Consider the following 19,133-nt stretch of genomic DNA (forward strand, 5'->3'; position numbering starts at 1 on the left):
ATTAACTCAAACACTTTAAAAGTAGACTTATTTTTAGTTTTTTTTAACCGGATACCTTAAACACTTTCTAAACCTACTTTTAAATCTTCGCGAAATCAAAACCCTCGAAATATTTCAAAGACGAGTACATTTTCACATGTCTTGATAGTGCTAACCTACAAAACATTTAGATTTTGGATCAGATATAACAAAATTCATTAACATATTTCTTATAGATCAAATGTGCCTAATTTAGCAAATGTATTTGAAATAATCACCAAGAGTATGAAATTAAAAAATAAACCTAAATGTAATTCAAGTTGAGCGAGTGTGATTCGAATTAAGTGGTATTAAAGAAGGGAAGATTGATATGGCAAACATATAATTGTTAAATCATAATTAACAAACCATACTACTGGGATTAACAATAACGTGGGGTATGGGGCATCCCCCTCTACACCCATTAGTCACACACTTAACTAAATAGTTAACAAACCATACTGCTGGGATTAACAATAACGTGGGGTATGGGGCATCCCCCTCTACACCCATTAGTCACACACTTAACTAAATAGTTAACAAACCATACTACTGGGATTAACAATAACGTGGGGTATGGGGCATCCCCCTCTACACCCATTAGTCACACACTTAACTAAAAGAAACAAAACAAATAATAAAAGATACGACTCAACCCCATGCATGCCGAAACCGAACACGCCTATCAAACATGAGCCGTCTTATCATGTTTATCGCAAATTTCATCAGATGTTTTGATAGCAATAACTTGGTCGTTGCAATTTGTCTCGGACTCTTTACCCAATATTTGGTTTTCGGGTGTTGTATGCTCATGCATAGAAATGGACGGATCTTTGTGCTCCTTGCTTTTACCCCAAACGACCATATAAAGCCCCACAACTATGACAACTCCTCCTAGAACCCTGGAGAACATAAAGTTAGCGGTTTGGGTAAAATGGTAAATAATTAACAACTGTTATATATTTTTACCTTCCTAGGTATGTTTTCTCGGCTAGAAAAATCGATCCCATGAAAGCTACGATTATCATACACAATGGGTTAAATGCAGTCACAAAAACCGGACCTCTTTCTCTCATAATGATCCCTTGGACGTAGTAAACAGCACCTGAACATATTATCCCCTGCATAAACACGAGTAAAATTTGGAGTTCACACCATAATTACCTGTTTTCAATTTTCTTCCTTTTTTGGCCTTGTTATACGCCTGATATATTTAGAGATGGCGGATCCCACCCATGTACTAATTATACCAAGTTAAACCGCCAATTTAGGGCTAAATGTGTTTAACGGGTCAAAAGTTACTAATTACAACATAAACCATCTAAATCATTTTCTAAAAAAAATGTAGTTAGAGTTGGTTACACAGTAGAGTGTTGCTAGAAGTGTGGTGTTCCACTTTATAGCCCAAACTGCAGGGTTCCCCCTCTCCATGATCAACGCCGCTATAGTACCCTCGATTGTCGCCAATAAGCATATCCAAGCGGTCATAGCCAGCTCGTCCGGATATGACTTTAGTGTAATTGCCTACACATTACAAATAAACACATTAATTAATTATTAATAATATTTCTATTCACATATATATTCTTACTTGTAGAATATATATGTTTATGATTGTTTGTGTCAAGACATGAAGAGGACGACCCAATTCAACTGCTGATCTCAATCGATGAAAATTCTTTTTGTGAGTTTATAAGAAATCAATATCGATTCAAACAACCATTGCCAAAATAAACCCTAAATCCTAACAACAGATAGTTGTGAAAATATAAAATTTTAATCAACATCCAAATTAAACTAACGGATTTCATGTCTTGACACAAACAATCATAAACAATCAAAGCAACAACAATATATAGATAGATCTAGCTTTCACGTGGATATAGTGTTTGTGTCTTTAAACCAAATAGTATGTATACCATACTTTTACCTTTTCTCTGAAATTATGGGCCATTGTGTTGGTTCAGGCCCTTATATACACACGTATGTAATTTGTTTCTGTGGTCCATGACATTATAGCATAATGGTATTTTGAGGTGGGATAAGACTTAGGAACTATTAGGTTCTGGATTTGATTCCCACAAAGGGTGATTTTCCAAGATTTATTTATTGGGTTTTCTGCTGAATTATTAGTGTATAGGCATTATAGCCTAGTGGAGATGGATATAATCGGGTAGTTCCGCTGTTAGCACGACGATACACCAGTAGTTCGTCAGTGATCCAAATTTGCCGTTAGAAAAAAATGTTTCTGTGATTTGAAAGAAGTGAACAAAGACAGATATGGAGAGAATACTTATGTTAAAATGTGAACAAATGAAGTCCTTAAATAGAGCCAACGATGGAATAACAAAAAATAATAAAAATAACTAATTAATCGTACTATTATCGAGAACATGAGCCAACAACCTCCTTTTCTTTTGCATCACACTATCGATCACATACCATATATTTCGGTCCCCCATTTTAAAATACCATATATTGGAGTATATTTTTTCATTTGAGTTAGGGATATCGATCACATACCATATATTTCGGTCCCCCATTTTAAAATAGGAAAAATGGATTTTAATAATCCAAACTTTCACCCATTGGCCGGCAACGGACCCAACTTCAAAAATAACCGGTGGTGGTCCCAACTTTTCGTATATTGTAAACCAATGGACTTTTACTAATAAAAACCTTAATTTCTTTTTGTCTCCTTATCCTTTTCGGCAACTTTTTCGTATAATGTAAACCAATGGACCTTTACTAAACCGAAAAGGATAAGGAGACAAAAAGAAATTAAGATTTTTTTTAGTAAAAGTACATTGGTTTACAATATACGAAAAGTTGGGACCACCACCGATTATTTTTGAAGTTGGGTCCGTTGCCGGCCAATGAGTGAAAGTTTGAATTATTAAAATCCATTATTCCTTTAAAATACCTTATATTGGAGTATATTTTTTCATTTGAGTTAGGGATGAGCATTTGGTATCGGGTACCGGTACCGAATTGTACCAGGTATATTCGGGTACCAGTACCGGTACCCACTTTCTCTGTTTTTCGGTATCGGTATTTACGGGTAAAACACCCGTAAATACCCATACTAAACCGGTGTATTTTACCTGTACTGAAACCCACTTTTCCCTTTTTTCGGTACCAATACCAGTTCGGTACCGAATGGATACCATGCTCATCTCTGCTTCAAGTTGTTGCTTATCTTATTTTTGCCTGCTTAATAATATTATTTTTTCTTCTGCAACCATTTCAAAAGAGTAGTTTTTCTTTAGTATTACTATGTATATTTGTTATATAAGAACTTAAGGGGCGAATCTAGAGCTATTTAAGGGGTTTCTGGAAACCCGTTCGGTTTGTAATTTATAGTTCTAAAGGAATCCTTTAATATTTTGTAGGAGAACCTTGTAAACATATGTATAGACTAGTCTACTGGTTGGTATGCACGCTTTTGTAGTTTGCAAGTCGTTATCTCTGTTGATATCAGATGGTGTATGCGATTCTCTATTAGTTCGCAAGTCGTTATCTCTATTAGTTTGCAAGTCGTTATCTCAAAAGAAATGTAAAGTTTAATCTATTTGCAAAAGATAAAAACAACTGTGAATCTTTAATTATTGTATTTTTATTATGAGATGAACCTTACTCGACTCGTAATTTTTTATGTTTGAACATATGATATTGAAACATTTAAAAAAGTAAACCCCTTGAAAAAAATTCCTGAATCTTCAACTGATAACAAGTATATTTTGTTATGTAGAATGGACCTCCTTCCTTCTATAATCTTGTATTCTTGTATAATATTTTAAGGAGGCATTCTTGACCCAAAGCCTTTCAAGTGGGTCAGCTTAGGTGGCTTTTAAGTTTATATGGGTTGGTTTGCGTAAGATATTTTAACTAAATGGGTCACAATGGGTCACTTGAAATTCTATCTTGTTATTTTCGGGTCAAAGCGGGTCGACAGCATTAAAGAAATGGGTCGATGTGGGCTAGTGTATTAAAGAAACGGGGCATGTTTCGGATCAGAATGGGTTTCGAGTCGGCACAAGTATCCGCACGAGACGGGTTACGGCACGAAACGAGTTTTGGATCGGAACGGGTTCAGTTCAAATTGAGTTTCTAGCCGAGACGGGTTTCGGCACGACGCAGGTTTTGGATCGGAACGGTTCGGGTCGGTTTCGGGCCGGCACGGGACGGGTTTCGGATCGCAACGGGTTTTGGGCCGACACGAGTTTCCGCACGAGACGAGTTTTCGATCGGGATGGGTTTCCTACCGTTTCGACGCGAACCGTTTCGACCAGTACCGTTTCGACGCGAACCGTTTCGACCCGAATCGTTTCGACGCGTACCGTTTCGACGCGAACCGTTTCGACCCGTACCATTTCGAATCGAACCGTTTCGAATCGAACCGTTTCGAATCGAATCGAACCGTTTCGACCTGTACCGTTTCGACCTGTACCGTTTCGACGCGAACCGTTTCGACGCGTACCGTTTCGACGCCAACCGTTTCGACGCGTACCGTTTCAACACGAACCGTTTCGACCCATACCGTTTCGAATCGAACCGTTTTGATGCGAATCGTTTCGACGCATACCGTTTCGACACAAACCGTTGACCCGTACCAACCCGACCCGAAACACGTTCTGACCCGAACCCGTTCCGACCCGAACCAAAACAACCCCTTTTTTTTAATTGACCCGTTTTGACCCATGACACGACACGACACGACCCGACCCAGCCCGACCCGACACAGCCCGACCCATTTGCCAGGTCTAATTTTAATAATATTTGGAGCATTGTAGACAAGCTCATGTGCATGCACGACATATACATACATACATACATACATACATACATACATACATACATACATACATACATACATACATACATACATACATACATACATACATACATACATACATACATACATACATACATACATACATACATACATACATACATACATACATACATACATACATACATACATACATACATACATACATACATACATACATACATACATACATACATACATACATACATACATACATACATACATACATACATACATACATACATACATACATACATACATACATACATACATACATACATACATACATACATACATACATACATACATACATACATACATACATACATACATACATACATACATACATACATACAAAAACACTAGAAATAAACTGTGAAATCGAGAAATGTGATCCTTTCATCACAGAAATTGATATTTTGAAATCGGGAGTCTTCATGTTGTTTGCATCAAGATAAGATAGCTAGATTCCACCAACTCATTTAACATTTGAGTTGAGTAGTGTGCGTATGCACGCAACGTCATTAGGGTTGAAATTTGTAAGTTATGATGTTGATGACTTGTACATTACTATTGATTCCCTTGGTTTCAAATTAAATTTACATCCATAAACTCAGTTTAAATAGTTCACGACGAAACGTTGATAAATGTAAGCATGTCGCAAAGACATATTATGATATTATTAGACATCGCATTTTCAAAGTTGTAAGATTTAACAAAAAAAACTTTGCAAAAAAAGAAAATTCGAAACCATAACGCAGCTTTTGCGACTTGTATACATTTGTGATTCGATAGCTTGTATATTATTACGCACAACTCCATTTTGACTGAAATTTACACTGACACATAGATAAAAATAAGCACGTCAGAATGATGTATTCAATTTTAGTAAACAACATATCTTGAAAACTATAAAATAAATAAATAAAAAAAGCAAAACAGAAAGATTGTGAGTGGGTCATATCTCAAAAGATGGTTAGAAAGAAAACAAAAGAAAAAACAAGAGCAAAAGTGTATGGTATAAAGGGTAAGTGTAAGTGTAGTTGAAAATGAAAGGATCATATTATAAGTATAATTACTCTACATATTAACTTCAAACACAATGATGAATAGTGGATGAACGGTAACGGCGTCAACTTGAACGCTGCCTTAGCTCTTTTCTCTTCCTCCGCCTTTTCCTTCTGCTAATTCACCGCCTAAATCACCTTCCAGATCTAGAAGAGTTATAATGTTGGAGTTTTAAGTACACCCAATCTCCAATGTTGAACTCTTTAAGTACCATGGACCATTATTATACAGATAGTACATAGATGGAAGGAAGAAAGGGGGCGGGGTTCGTGGAGGGATTGCCGGTCGTCTTCCTAAATCCGATATGACCTGATGGTCATCATCCCTGACTATATATGCTCTAAGAAGTAACGATTCCATCCACGAGTACTTGACAAAACAAAAGGATGCAACATATTGATAATAGGGTACAAAGTTTCATACACCACATAACTTTAGACATAATACAATTAATATAAGGAAACAAATTTCATAAGCAGATTGAATCTAGAGACATGTCTTCAATATAATCATTGTATCAAGCTTCATTCTCCCTTTTATGCTCTCCTAAGACTTCTCATAGTTTTGGGTCTTCATAATTTTCAATGACAAGTGTAGGATTTGCTTTCATGAGCATGTGTTTGGGATTTCTAGTCGTTAATCCAATAACTGGCATTCCAGCTGCAACGCCCACCTTTATCCCCAAAACTGGATCCTAAATCACGTCGATTAAACAAAACATTAGGTTACTATTATAGAATTGATAATTATGACCTGTTTATTTATAAATGGGTTGACACAGACTACATTTAAATTATCATTATAGTTAAAAAGAGAAAACAAATTAAAAATCAACCAAACTACATATACAACTCTGAAATCACATTCCAAAGGAATAATATAACGAAAATAAATTAATTCTTGTAATCATTTATTGACCCACACATACAAAAGTGTAAGTATCTATCATAATTGTGAAATGTTTACAGTAAAAGAAAGTTATGGAAACAAACGATTGCATCAAGTAGTTTTCAGTTATAAAATATTAAAAAAAAAAAGGCGTTAAAGATAATAATAATGATAATAATAATAATAATAACAATAATAACTTAATAAGGGATATTGGCCTCTAATAATACCGACGTCATTAGTCATTGGCAGTCTCACCTTTTTTTATTCCCCCTAACAATCACACCTTTCAGTTATTTTTCTGCCACCGGTCACCAGTTAAAAAAACTCCATTAATTTTTTTTTCCGAATTACAAATTGACATTTTAGGGCTTTTGATCAGAACGAGTATACGAGTCGAATGATGTAAAATTTACCTTGAAATTGTGCTCCAAACGACGAAAATGGTGCTTCAATTCGGGTGTTTAAACTTCCAGCTAACAAAAATTAAGTCGTTTGGAGCACCGTTTCGAGGTAAGTTTTATATCAATAGACCCGTATCCTTGTTCTGATCAAAAGCCCTAAAACGTTACTTGTAATTTGGAAATAAAAAACTTAACGAAATTAAGTTTTTTTTTAACTGAGGACCTGTGGACGAAAAATAGTTGAAAAGTGGGATCGTCAGGGGGAATAAAAATGGTGGGACTGCTAATGGCCAATGACGTCTAGTAAAAATTATTAGAGGCCAATATCCCTAGTAACAGTACCAGTATGAGTAACAGTAATAGTAATAATACCTCACAAGTCACAAATGAAAGTATGGTCTTTTGAAACTTTTAGAGGTTGTTTGGCAACTTCTGATAGGTAAGTGCTGAACCAGTAAGAGGGTCTGAACCATTAAGTGCTGAACCAGTAAGAGGGTCTGAACCATTAAGTGCTGAACTAGTAAGAGGTCTGAACTATTAAGAGAGAGGCAAATGTCTGGCCAATTCAGATAAGAGGTCTTAACCATTTAGACTCAGTATAATGCTTAATCATTCAAATGAATTTGTCTGAATCATTTGACATCTGCTCGCGAAATAAACAGTCTCAACCATTAAGTGCGAAACCAATAAAAGGTCTGAACCATTAACAGCTTCATTAAAAGCTAAACAAAAAGCCCCTAATAAGTTTAAGAGCGTTTAGGTAAGGATCGGGTGCCGGTTTGGCATCCTCACACTCATCACCAATGATATGATTATGATAGAAATCAGTTAGGCCAAGAGTTGGGATCATGAGCTCAGCATTGGGCCTAGGGGAATTAGTAACAGCAGCCCGTTTCAGCCCATGATCTTCAACCCATTTAGTTAGTTTGCATAGACCCTTTATGGCACAGCTTTTTCCTTCACCAACCCATTCATAAGAAAGATTAAATACAAGTGAGAAAATCTAGAGAGTAATGCTCCATTCTTCTAGATATATATTATAAAAAAAATAAAAAATATGACTACTTTCGTGATTTTAAAAGAGCTTACTTCCTAAAACGTTCTTCTTTTTCTTCACATAATCTAAACCTCTTTCGATATCATCAGGAAAAAGAACAGTTGCAATGTCATCATCAAGCTTTCCGGAAATATTTTGAGCAAAAAAATCTTCATCTATTGGAATCCCACCGTTGAAACCAGTCTGTTAAACATAATTAAATGTACATCGTTTAAAAAGAATTTCATAAATTGTTTGAAGAAGAAAAAAAATCAACCCCTTGAAGCAATTCTCGAAAAACAACGAAGTGGATGGGATCTGAATCACAAAGAGTTCCATCAATATCGAACAATACCGCTTCAAGTGGAACAAGTGCTATAAATGCAGATTTGCTGTTGCAAAGAATCAAATGCACATATATATTGGCATATCGCTTTCATTTCATAACTAATATTTATCTCGCTTAATGAAAATGATACATATAAAAATGGCTTATGTCTCCCTCTAGCTACTTTGTCTTTTATTTTATCTCTATCTCTTTGAGTTTTAAAGTAAAGTATGTTTACATATATGCATATTAATTTTTATTTTTAATTTTTGTCATCGTTTGTGGTACTTGAACCCAAAATGTCCCCCTCCCAAACATGGGTATTTAAAGGGTTTGTCTTTGCCAATGAACCACCATCCCATTGGTATATATGCAACTAGCTATTGCTCGCGTGAAACACGGTTTTAACAAATGATGATAAATTTATTTGTTGCAAATTAAAATCGTGTAAAAAACAAATAGTTTGGAAGAAACAAATAACAAATCATTAAATTTCAATAAGAATTTTCTTGTAGATTTCATTGGTTGTTTTATTTGTAGCATTTCTATATTTATCTAGTATAAATAACTTTGTAATATACAAGCATAGTAGATCATCACAACACCATTCTAATAAAAATAAAATACTTTACACAAATACAAGATATCATAGAATATGAACCAAATAGAAAACAAATCCTCAAGAAAAAAAATGAGAGAAGGACATAAACAATTTAATTGTAACACCCTAAATTGTGCATAATTGTTAAAAGTGAATTATATAATAAATTTAGTTAAGGATTATGTTATGATATATAAACCTAAGAATGAGAAAATACCTAAGAATAAATAAACACATAATCTAGAGGGACTAAACATGGTAAAATGGAGAAAGGAAGTGTTTAAAATAAACAAACTCAAAACACACACTCTGGGCGTGTGTTTGAGATCGACCAGACAAGAAGAAAGGGGGCAAACCCTACTTGGCCAAGAACAAGCAAATTGAAAGGGCAATCTAATGTTAAATTGGTGCATGAAACTCAAATCTTGATCATCTTAACTTTCTTAACAAATAGTAAGTTGAAATTTTCTGATTTGATGATTTTGAAGAAAGTGGGTTTTGATCAATCTTAAAGATGAATGAAATTGGGAATGAATGTATGTTAGTTTAATTAGAATGAAATTATGCTTGAAATTTCTCTAATTAGTGACTTATGTCAGATAACCCACTTGTATGCATAGATGGTGATGAATGATTAAGATTGTAGGAGTAGTAATTGTTGTAATGTAAAGTTGTAGAAAGTGTATTTTGGTTATAGAAAGTTCAGAGATGAAAGATTAGTTGAAATTGTTAACATTGACAAATCATGGTGTGAATTAGTAGGTTTATGCTTAATTGATATTTGACCGATATAACCGTTATATCACTGAATTATTGGTGTTAAATTGCTATATATATAAATTCTGCATTATATTAAAATTACCGATATCCCACCGATATCTCACCGAGATAACCTATATTTCAAATATCGGTCCTTGACCGATATCCGATGTTTTACCGCATTAACTGCATAGATCATCAGTAAACATAAGAAAATGAAAATGTTGGTTCAAAACACATTTAGACCAAACCGGAATAATTATGACGAAACCACCTATGGCACCATTGGGAACCGACTCCAAAATACCAGATTAGAGCCAACAATACCAGCAAAGAGAGCATGACAGCACCATCTGCAATCCCAACACGAAAAGAGAAATAGGAACTTGGTGAACCGTAAACAAATTGAAAAAAGGAAAAAGAAATATAAGATTGCTAACCTATCAAAAGAAATTCTTTTGATTTTATAACAATTTCACCTTGGCTTTGATCTTAAGAAGCACATCATTTACTCGCATCGGTCAAATACATTGTGTGAGAGGTCGAAAGTCGGCTAGACATTTTTTTTCTTCCTTGCACCTTAAAACAAAGAAATGTAAAAATAGGTTTGAGTCAGCCATGTAACTTCTGATACAGGTCAACTCTAGTCACATTTTGGTACTCTGATGTTCGGTTTTCCAACTTTATGTTTATATTCTTATATAACCAAAGCAACATTCGGATACGGATCAACTGTAGTCACGATTAGGGATGAGCATTTGGCACCGGGTACCGGTACCGGTACCGAACTGGTACCGTATAGGGTATATTCGGTACTAGTACCAGTTCCCATTTTCCCGTTTTGCGGTACCGGTACCAACCCCGTATTTTCTAATGAAATCTGTTTCGCAAGGAAAGAAATAAACCAATCCACATCAAAAATGTTTGCAAAATCACTGCATAGTTAATAATATAAATCAGATAAATAAGTTAACACCACGCTACTAACTCAAGACATCTTTTAGTAAGGAAATCTCAACTCACCTATCGTCTTTCCAAAACTAATGATGATCCAACTCAGGAACAACCAATGTAGCATTTAATATGCATGCAACAACAACATCATCAGTTATGTGCACAGAAAAGATTGCAAAATGACAAATGATTAACAAACATATAAAATTATCGTCTCTAAATTGATTTAAATCTCATGACCTAATTAGAACTGTATAGATCCACAAATACCACTGGATCAAACACCTCGTAATAATCATCATAACGATGATCGTTGATTCACTTACCGGCAACTGTTAGATCAATGATTAGCCATAAACGATTTTCCAATGGATGTTGGAAGAGTCTTCTTGGAAAACAGGAGATAAATCGGAAAGCAATTACCGGTTAATTTCTTGTTCGAGATTTAGGGCTTCCAAGTGTTACCATCTTGAAAAGAGTCCTGAGTATTCTTTCACAGTACTGTATTACATTCACATCAAAACAAATAGCTACTTAACTTAAAGTCAACATCTATTAAATTCTAGCAATTAGGGTTTTATGTCAGGAAGATGAAACATAAAGAATGAAATCTAAAAGCAGGGGTGAGGTTATGGAATAAACGGGCCGATCTAACCATATAGAAACCCTAACAATTCCTAATCATGAAAATAACCCCTAAATAAAAAAAAATCATTAAACTAAACAACCTGGTAATAGAATACACATCGAATTAAAAAAAGAAACAGAGAGTGTTTGCCCGATCAGAGGTGTCCTTAAGGGAAGAAGACGGTTCTTTGTCTATTTTAAAAGTTTGTCCTGCTCAATAGTTGCTTCTCTAGCACTCCAAGAAGACCAGTAAGATGCGAACAGAATGGTACCAACAGCCATAAGCCATAAAAACACCTCAGCAACATCAACCAATGGGCGTTTTGGAGAGTATAGCTGCACAGAAACTGTCGAAAAACATAGGAATTTCCAATTAATTTAAGGTTTGTTCTTCTCAATTAATAATTCAATAAAGCGTTCAATGAACCGGGCCATTTATTTTTTTCATGGAGACTCTGTTTCAAACTTTCACCAGCATCTTGTGGAAGCATGACTACAGGGATGCCAATATTAACGTCTGGATCATCTGCTTCACACACCATCTTGAATAGTTCTGTAAAAAAAATAAAGATTATTATATTTGCATAACCATCATAATAACCTAAAGTGACAAAGTAGAGGGAGGGGAGCTCATGTCGGGTAATGGGTCAAAACAGGTTTGAATCAAAGCAATTAAAACTTGTGTTCTATGTTAATACAGGCCACTTGACCCGTTTCTTTATAGGCTGGTACTTATATTGGATCTATGTAACCTGTTTCAGATACAAAACATAGGGGAAGGTTAAGGTACAATAGCCCTTTAAGGTGTGAAGCATATGCGACTTAATTAGACATATTGGTTTGTAAATCACGCATAGGTTAAACACAAAATCATGCATGAGCAAAATACAAAAAACATACTGGTGAAACCCCTAATTACGCATGTGGTCACATAATTCACGCATGAATAAAACCTAATTACGCATCTTATATGCATAACTATGCACGTTATTTGGTGGTCGCATACGCTATGCACGTTAAGGGACTTTTGTATTTTAAACTCTCACGAAACGTGAGTTAATAATGTACCTGTGCGATTGTAAATAATAAGGATTGCTGATGAACCAACCGCTTCAGCAACATTTGCCTTGGTTGTAAACTACAGTTCCCTCGATGCACAAGGACATGTGTCGAATGCTGGTCATCAAAAACAGCCTTACAGTTGACAAGGTTGTTGTGGTGCCAACGTTGTTCTGCAAATTGATTTGTCGAATGCTGGTCAACACCAACAGCCTTACAATTAACTCAAACACTTTAAAAGTAGACTTATTTTTAGTTTTTTTAACCGGTTACCTTAAACACTTTCTAAACCTACTTTTAAATCTACGCTTTTGTTCACTGAAATCAAAACCCTCGAAATATTTCAAAGAAGAGTACATTTTCACATGTCTTGATAGTGCTAACCTATAAAACATTTAGATTCTGGATCAGATATAACAAAATTCATTAACATATTTCTTATTAATCAAATATGTCTAATTTAGCAAATGTATTTGAAATAATCACCAAGAGTATGAAATTAAAAAATAAACCTAAATGTAATTCAAGTCTAGCGAGTGTGATTCGAATTAAGTGGTATTAAAGAAGGGAAGATCGATATGGCAAACATATAATTGTTAAATCATAATTAACAAACCATACTACTGAGATTAACAATAACGTGGGGTATGGGGCATCCCCCTCTACACCCATTAGTCACATACTTAACTAAAAGAAACAAAACAAATAATAAAAGATACGACCCAACCCCATGCATGCCGAAACCGAACACGCCTATCAAACATGAGCCGTCTGATCATGTTTATCGCAAATTTCATCAGATGTTTTGATAGCAATAATCTGGTCGTTGCAATTTGTTTCGGAGTCTTTACCCAATATTTGGTTTTCGGGTGTTGTATGCTCATCCATAGAAATGGACGGATCTTTGTGCTCCTTGCTTTTACCCCAAAGGACCATATAAAGCCCCACAACTATGACAACTGCTCCTAGAACCCTGGAGAACATAAAGTTAGCGGTTTGGCTAAAATGGCAAATAATTAACAACTGTTATATTTTTTTTACCTTCCTAGCTATGTTTTCTCGGCTAGAAAAATCGATCCCATGAAAGCTACGATTATCATACACAATGGGTTAAATGCAGTCACAAAAACCGGACCTCTTTCTCTCATAATGATCCCTTGGACGTAGTAAACAGCACCTGAACATATTATCCCCTGCATAGACACGAGTAAAATTTGGAGTTCACACCATAAAATTTGGAGTTCACACCATAAAATTTGCAGATTCCACCCATGTACTAATTATACCAAGTTAAACCGCCAATTTAGGGCTAAATGTGTTTAACGGGCCAAAAGTACTGATTACAACATAAACCATCTAAATCATTTTCTAAAAAAATGTAGTTAGAGTTGGTTACACAGTAGAGTGTTGCTAGAAGTGTGGTGTTCCACTTTATAGCCCAAACTGCAGGGTTCCCCCTCTCCATGATCAACGCCGCTATAGCACCCTCGATTGTCGCCAATAAGCATATCCAAGCGGTCATAGCCAGCTCATCCGGGTATGACTTTAGTGTAATTGCCTACACATTACAAATAAACACATTAATTAAATTATTAATAATATTTCTACTAAACATATATTTTACTAAACACATCTATTAATAATATTTCTACTAAACATATATATTCTTACTTGTAGAATATATATGTTTATCATTGTTTGTGTCAAGACATGAAGAGGACGATCCAATTCAACTCCTGATCTCAATCGATGAAAATTCTTTTTGTGAGTTTATAAGAAATCAATATCGATTCAAACAACCATTGCCAAAATAAACCCTAAATCCTAACAACAGATAATTGTGAAAACATAAAATTTTAATCAACATCCAAATTAAACAACGAATTTCATGTCCTGACACAAACAATGATAAACAATCAAAGCAACAACAATATGTGAACAGATTAAAGGCATAGTGTTCGCCAGAGAGAGTTAGGGTTTGTGTTTTGAAACGTATAGTGTATTAGGAAAGTGAGTAATGAGATTTCGGACTATTCGTTACAAATCGAAGGATCCATTTAGGGGTTTTCATTTAGGGGGAAAAATTTAGCTGAGGTTAAACCACAAGGTGATACGTGTCCCCCAATTGTTTCTTTTATATAATATAATATAGATAGATATAGATTTAACGTGGATATCGTGTTTTGGTCTTTAAACCAAATAGTATGTATACCATACTTTTACCTTTTCTCTGAAATTATGGGCCATTGTGTTGGCTCAGGCCCTTATATACACACTCACGTATGTAATTTGTTTCTCTGGCCCATGATATTATAGCATAATGGTATTTTGGGGTGGGATAAGACTTAGGAACTATTAGGTTCTGGATTCGATTCTCACAAAGGGGGATTTTCCCAGATTTATTTATTGGGTTTCCTCCTGAATTATTAGTGTATAGGCATTATAGCCTAGTGGATATAGATATAATCGGGTAGTTCCGCTGGTAGCACGATGATACACCAGTAGTTCGTCAGTAATCCAAATTTGCTGTTAAAAAACGTTTCTAGTGAATTGAAAGAAGTGAACAAAGAAAGATACGGAGAGAATACTTATGTTAAAATGTGAACAAATGAAGGCCTTAAATAGAGCCAACGATGGAATAACAAAAAACAATAAAAATAACTAATTAATCGTACTATTATCGAGAACATGAGCCAACAACCTCCTTTTCTTTTGCATCACACTATCGATCACATACCATATATTTCGGTCCCCCATTTTAAAATACCATACATTGGAGTATATTTTTTCATTTCAAGTTAGGGATGAGCATTTGGTATTAGATACCCGTATCGAATCGTACCGGGTATATTCGGGTACCAGTACCGGTACCCACTTTCTTTGTTTTTCGGTACCAGTATTTACGGGTAAAACACCCGTAAATAACCACACTGAACCGGTGTATTTTACCTGTACTGAAACCCACTTTTCCCTTTTTTCGGTACTAATACCAGTTTGGTACCGAATGGATACCATGCTCATCTCTGCTTCAAGTTGTTGCTTATCTTATTTTTGCCTGCTTAATAATATTATTTTTTCTTCTGCAACCATTTTAAAAGAGTAGTTTTGCTTTAGTATTACTATGTATATTTTTTTATATAAGAACTTCAGGGGCGAATCTAGAGCTATTTAGGGGGTTTCCAGAATCCGTTCGGTTTGTAATTTATAGTTCTAAAGAAATCCTTTAATATATTATAGGAGAACCTTGTAAACATATGTATAGACTAGTCTAGTAGTTGGTATGCAAGCTTTTGTAGTTTGCAAGTCGTTATCTCTGTTGATATCATATGGTGTATGCGATTCTCTATTAGTTAGCAAGTCGTTATCTCTATTAGTTCGCAAGTCGTTATCTCAAAAGAAATGGAGAGTTTAATCTAATTGCAAAAGATAAAAACAGCTGTGAATTTTTCATTATTGTATTTTTATTATGAGATAAACCTTACTCGACTCGTAATTTTTTATGTTCGAACATATGATATTGAAACATTTAAAAAAGTAAACCACTTGAAAAAAAATTCCTAAATCTTCCACTGATAACAAGTATATTTTGTTATGTAGAAGGGATCTCCTTCCTTCTATAATCTTGTATAATATTTTAATTAGATGAGGCAATCTTGACCCAAAGCCTTTCAAGTGGGTCAGTATGGGTTGCTTTTAAATTTATATGAGTTGGTTTGGGTAAGATATTTTAACTAAATGGGCTTGAAAGTCCATCTTGTTATTTTCGGGTCAAAGCGGGTCGATAACATTAAAGAAATGGGTCGATGTAGGTTAGTGTATTAATGAAACGGGGCATGTTTCGGATTAGAATGGGTTTCGAGTTGGCACAAGTATCCGCAGGAGACGGGTTACGGCACGAAACGAGTTTTGGATCATAACGGGTTCAGTTAAAATTGAGTTCCGGGCCGAGACGGGTTTCGGCACGACACAGGTTTTGGATCGGAACGGTTCGGGTCGGTTTCGAGCCGACACGAGTTTATGCACGGGACGGGTTTTGGATCGCAACGGGTTTTGGGCCTACACGAGATTCCGCACGAGACGAGTTTCGGGTCGGGACGGGTTTCCTACCGTTTCGACGCGAACCGTTTGGACGCGAACCGTTTCAACCCGTACCGTTTCGAACCGAACCGTTTCGACCAGTACCGTTTCGACGCGAACCATTTCGACGGGTACCGTTTTGACGCAAATCATTTTGACGCGAACCATTTCGACCCGTACTGTTTCGAATCGAACCGTTTCGACCCGTACCATGTGACAACCCTCACTAAACCAGGCATCCGTACGACTTAATTAATAATTAATTACTGCTTAATTACTGTGCTTACTTGAAATTGTAGATAAACTGCTACTTGATTACTGATACATGCACATACTTGCATCATACTTTATTTACTGTCACTACATTATTTACATGCTGAACCTTAGTGACAAACATGATGCACAAAAGCACAGTAGCACAATGAACGGATAACCTACTGAACATGCTGATATAGCCAGCACCAGGCAGATACTGCCTCTAAGGCCTGTATGAGCCTGAGATAGTTAACTACACTAATAGTGAGTGTGGAGATACAAGGGTTGTAGAACTGCGTCTCTAGGAATAAGTTATAGTGACAGGATGTGCCTAAAACGTACTCTAAGTACAAAATTCAGCACCTTAACTAAAAATTCAGCATTTGGTTAACTAATAAAGTGCCAAAACATGAGGAAAATATTACTAGACACTTTCCAAAGTGTCGGGAATAAGTTGTGTCACTAAAAATAATAATAACGACACTTTAAAGCTTTGTTAAACGCTTTAACGGATTACTATCCAACCGAACAACCGGACTTTACCCGGAACACAAAAATATTGCCATTAACATTATTTATATTTTTCTGAGCCAGTTAGGGTCCCTGAATACCCTAACACCCACTGTAATACACAACACGCTAGTAACCGGGTTAATCCCTAAACTAACTTAACTAACCTAACTATAAACTAACTAAATGGTTGAATTTGAACCAAGACCCCCCCCCCCCCCCTCAACCAAACCGTCCCCAAGAGGACATCTTTTGTCCTAATCTTGATTATTTTATTTTCTCTTGTCCCATATCAAGGAAGCATGAAAACCATTGGACCATAATCCTATCATTTGCCTATAAGATCATCACTTAGCACTTCATAACATTCCCACACTTAAACTCTCAACAGCAACTCTCTCTCTCTCTCTCAAGAGCTCTCGGCCGAACTCCCCTATCCATCCATCAATTTTTCGAGTATTGTTCAAGCTATTCCAAGTTCATACAAGTGTTAAGGATCACGTACGAGGAGGCTTGGTGCATTCGGAAGGCGAAGGACCTCATCTCATTGCTTTTATCCACTCATTTTGCGTCTAGAATCTTCCCTAGCCTCGAGCTAGTAGTAAGTTGCTTGAATCACACTCTCGAACTATTTTAAGGTGGTTAAAATGATATGTAACGGATAAAACTCATAAACATACAAGATGAAGTGAAAAAGTCTACTAAAAATACTAAAAGTGATGGTTAAAAGCTAGATTGTTGTGTAAATCTTGTAGTATTTGATTTGTGTAGTTATTTAGGCCCGATCTATGTTGTGGTAGCTCGGATCATCGTTTAACCCGGATTGGTCATGATCATGGATCATGACATAAAGCTTGTTTAAGTGTAACAAGGGTTAAGTGATGAAACTCTACCACACGCGAAACTTGAACTTGTGTAAAAATGATTTTACTTACGGAATAGTGTTTAAAACTAGTAGATCTACGGATCTACAAGCGGTATTTTCAAAAGACCGAGTGTCAAATAAACCATGTTTTCTAAAAATGGATCTTACATGAACAAGAATGATTTTTAGAACACACGAGTGTGTAAACACTTGTGTAACACTAAGTATCGACAAAGAACTAGTTTTGTCAAATGTTACAAGAAGATGTAAAGACGGAATTTCTTTAAAAACGAGACTTTTACGAAACCGGATTGACTTATATAAAGATCCACTAAAAGTAATGGGATTTACTTCATATTCTTGGATAAAACGCAAGTTCATGTAATGTATGCGATTTACATATTTATTGACTAGTTTGATGCTTTGGATATTGTTTTGGTTAAATGAGAAAATTGTTGATTTGAATTATAAAAGAAAATGATACACTTGAAAGCGTGGCCACCTCCAGTTACAGGGGAAACTTTGGCGAAATTTTTCCAAAAACCTAACACTTAGAAATATTTTCACCACAAGTGTTAGAAATACATTTTGACATGTTTTCAAAATTATAGACTTCGCCACGACTTTATTTACAAAATATCGGAGGTGAGATTTCACAAAAATAAAACTTGGTAAATATATATTTAGTATATATTTTTCATAACGTCACTTGTTATGTGTTTATGATTATTTTGTGAAGATACTAGTATTATTTTTAGGGTAAAGATAATATTACCAAATTGTAACGACTCCAAAATAATACGAACGTCTTCGCAATAATTATTTAAGTTACACCGGTAATTATTATTACCAC

General features: G+C 35.4%; 1 protein-coding gene across 2 annotated transcripts; it reads right to left on the reverse strand.

Annotated features, from left to right (window-relative positions):
- Positions 1–348: 348 nt before the first annotated feature.
- On the reverse strand, positions 349–15,151 carry LOC110930429 (WAT1-related protein At2g37460). Of its 2 annotated transcripts, none has more exons than XM_022173730.2 (4): positions 14,797–15,151; positions 1,381–1,542; positions 988–1,139; positions 349–920 (listed from the first exon to the last, which is right to left on the reverse strand). In XM_022173730.2, the coding sequence occupies exons 1-4, from the start codon at positions 14,818–14,820 to the stop codon at positions 704–706; spliced, it is 555 nt and encodes a 184-aa protein (XP_022029422.1). In that variant the 5' UTR covers positions 14,821–15,151; the 3' UTR covers positions 349–703. The 2 variants fall into 2 exon arrangements, with proteins under 2 accessions (XP_022029422.1, XP_022029421.1); XM_022173729.2 differs by lacking the exon at positions 14,797–15,151 and adding an exon at positions 1,949–2,324.
- Positions 15,152–19,133: the final 3,982 nt, after the last annotated feature.

This window comes from Helianthus annuus, chromosome 3, assembly GCF_002127325.2.
Source record: "Helianthus annuus cultivar XRQ/B chromosome 3, HanXRQr2.0-SUNRISE, whole genome shotgun sequence".
Lineage (NCBI taxonomy): Eukaryota > Viridiplantae > Streptophyta > Magnoliopsida > Asterales > Asteraceae > Helianthus > Helianthus annuus.

Excerpts from the sequence above, each read along its gene's own strand:
- LOC110930429 (XM_022173730.2), bottom strand. The coding sequence starts at position 14,820 with ATGGCCCATAATTTCAGAGAAAAG. Across the intron at positions 1,543-14,796 it reads CCCATAATTTCAGAGAAAAG|GCAATTACACTAAAGTCATA; the intron begins GTAAAAGTATGG and ends TGTAATGTGTAG. Across the intron at positions 921-987 it reads GAGAAAACATACCTAGGAAG|GGTTCTAGGAGGAGTTGTCA; the intron begins GTAAAAATATAT and ends TATGTTCTCCAG.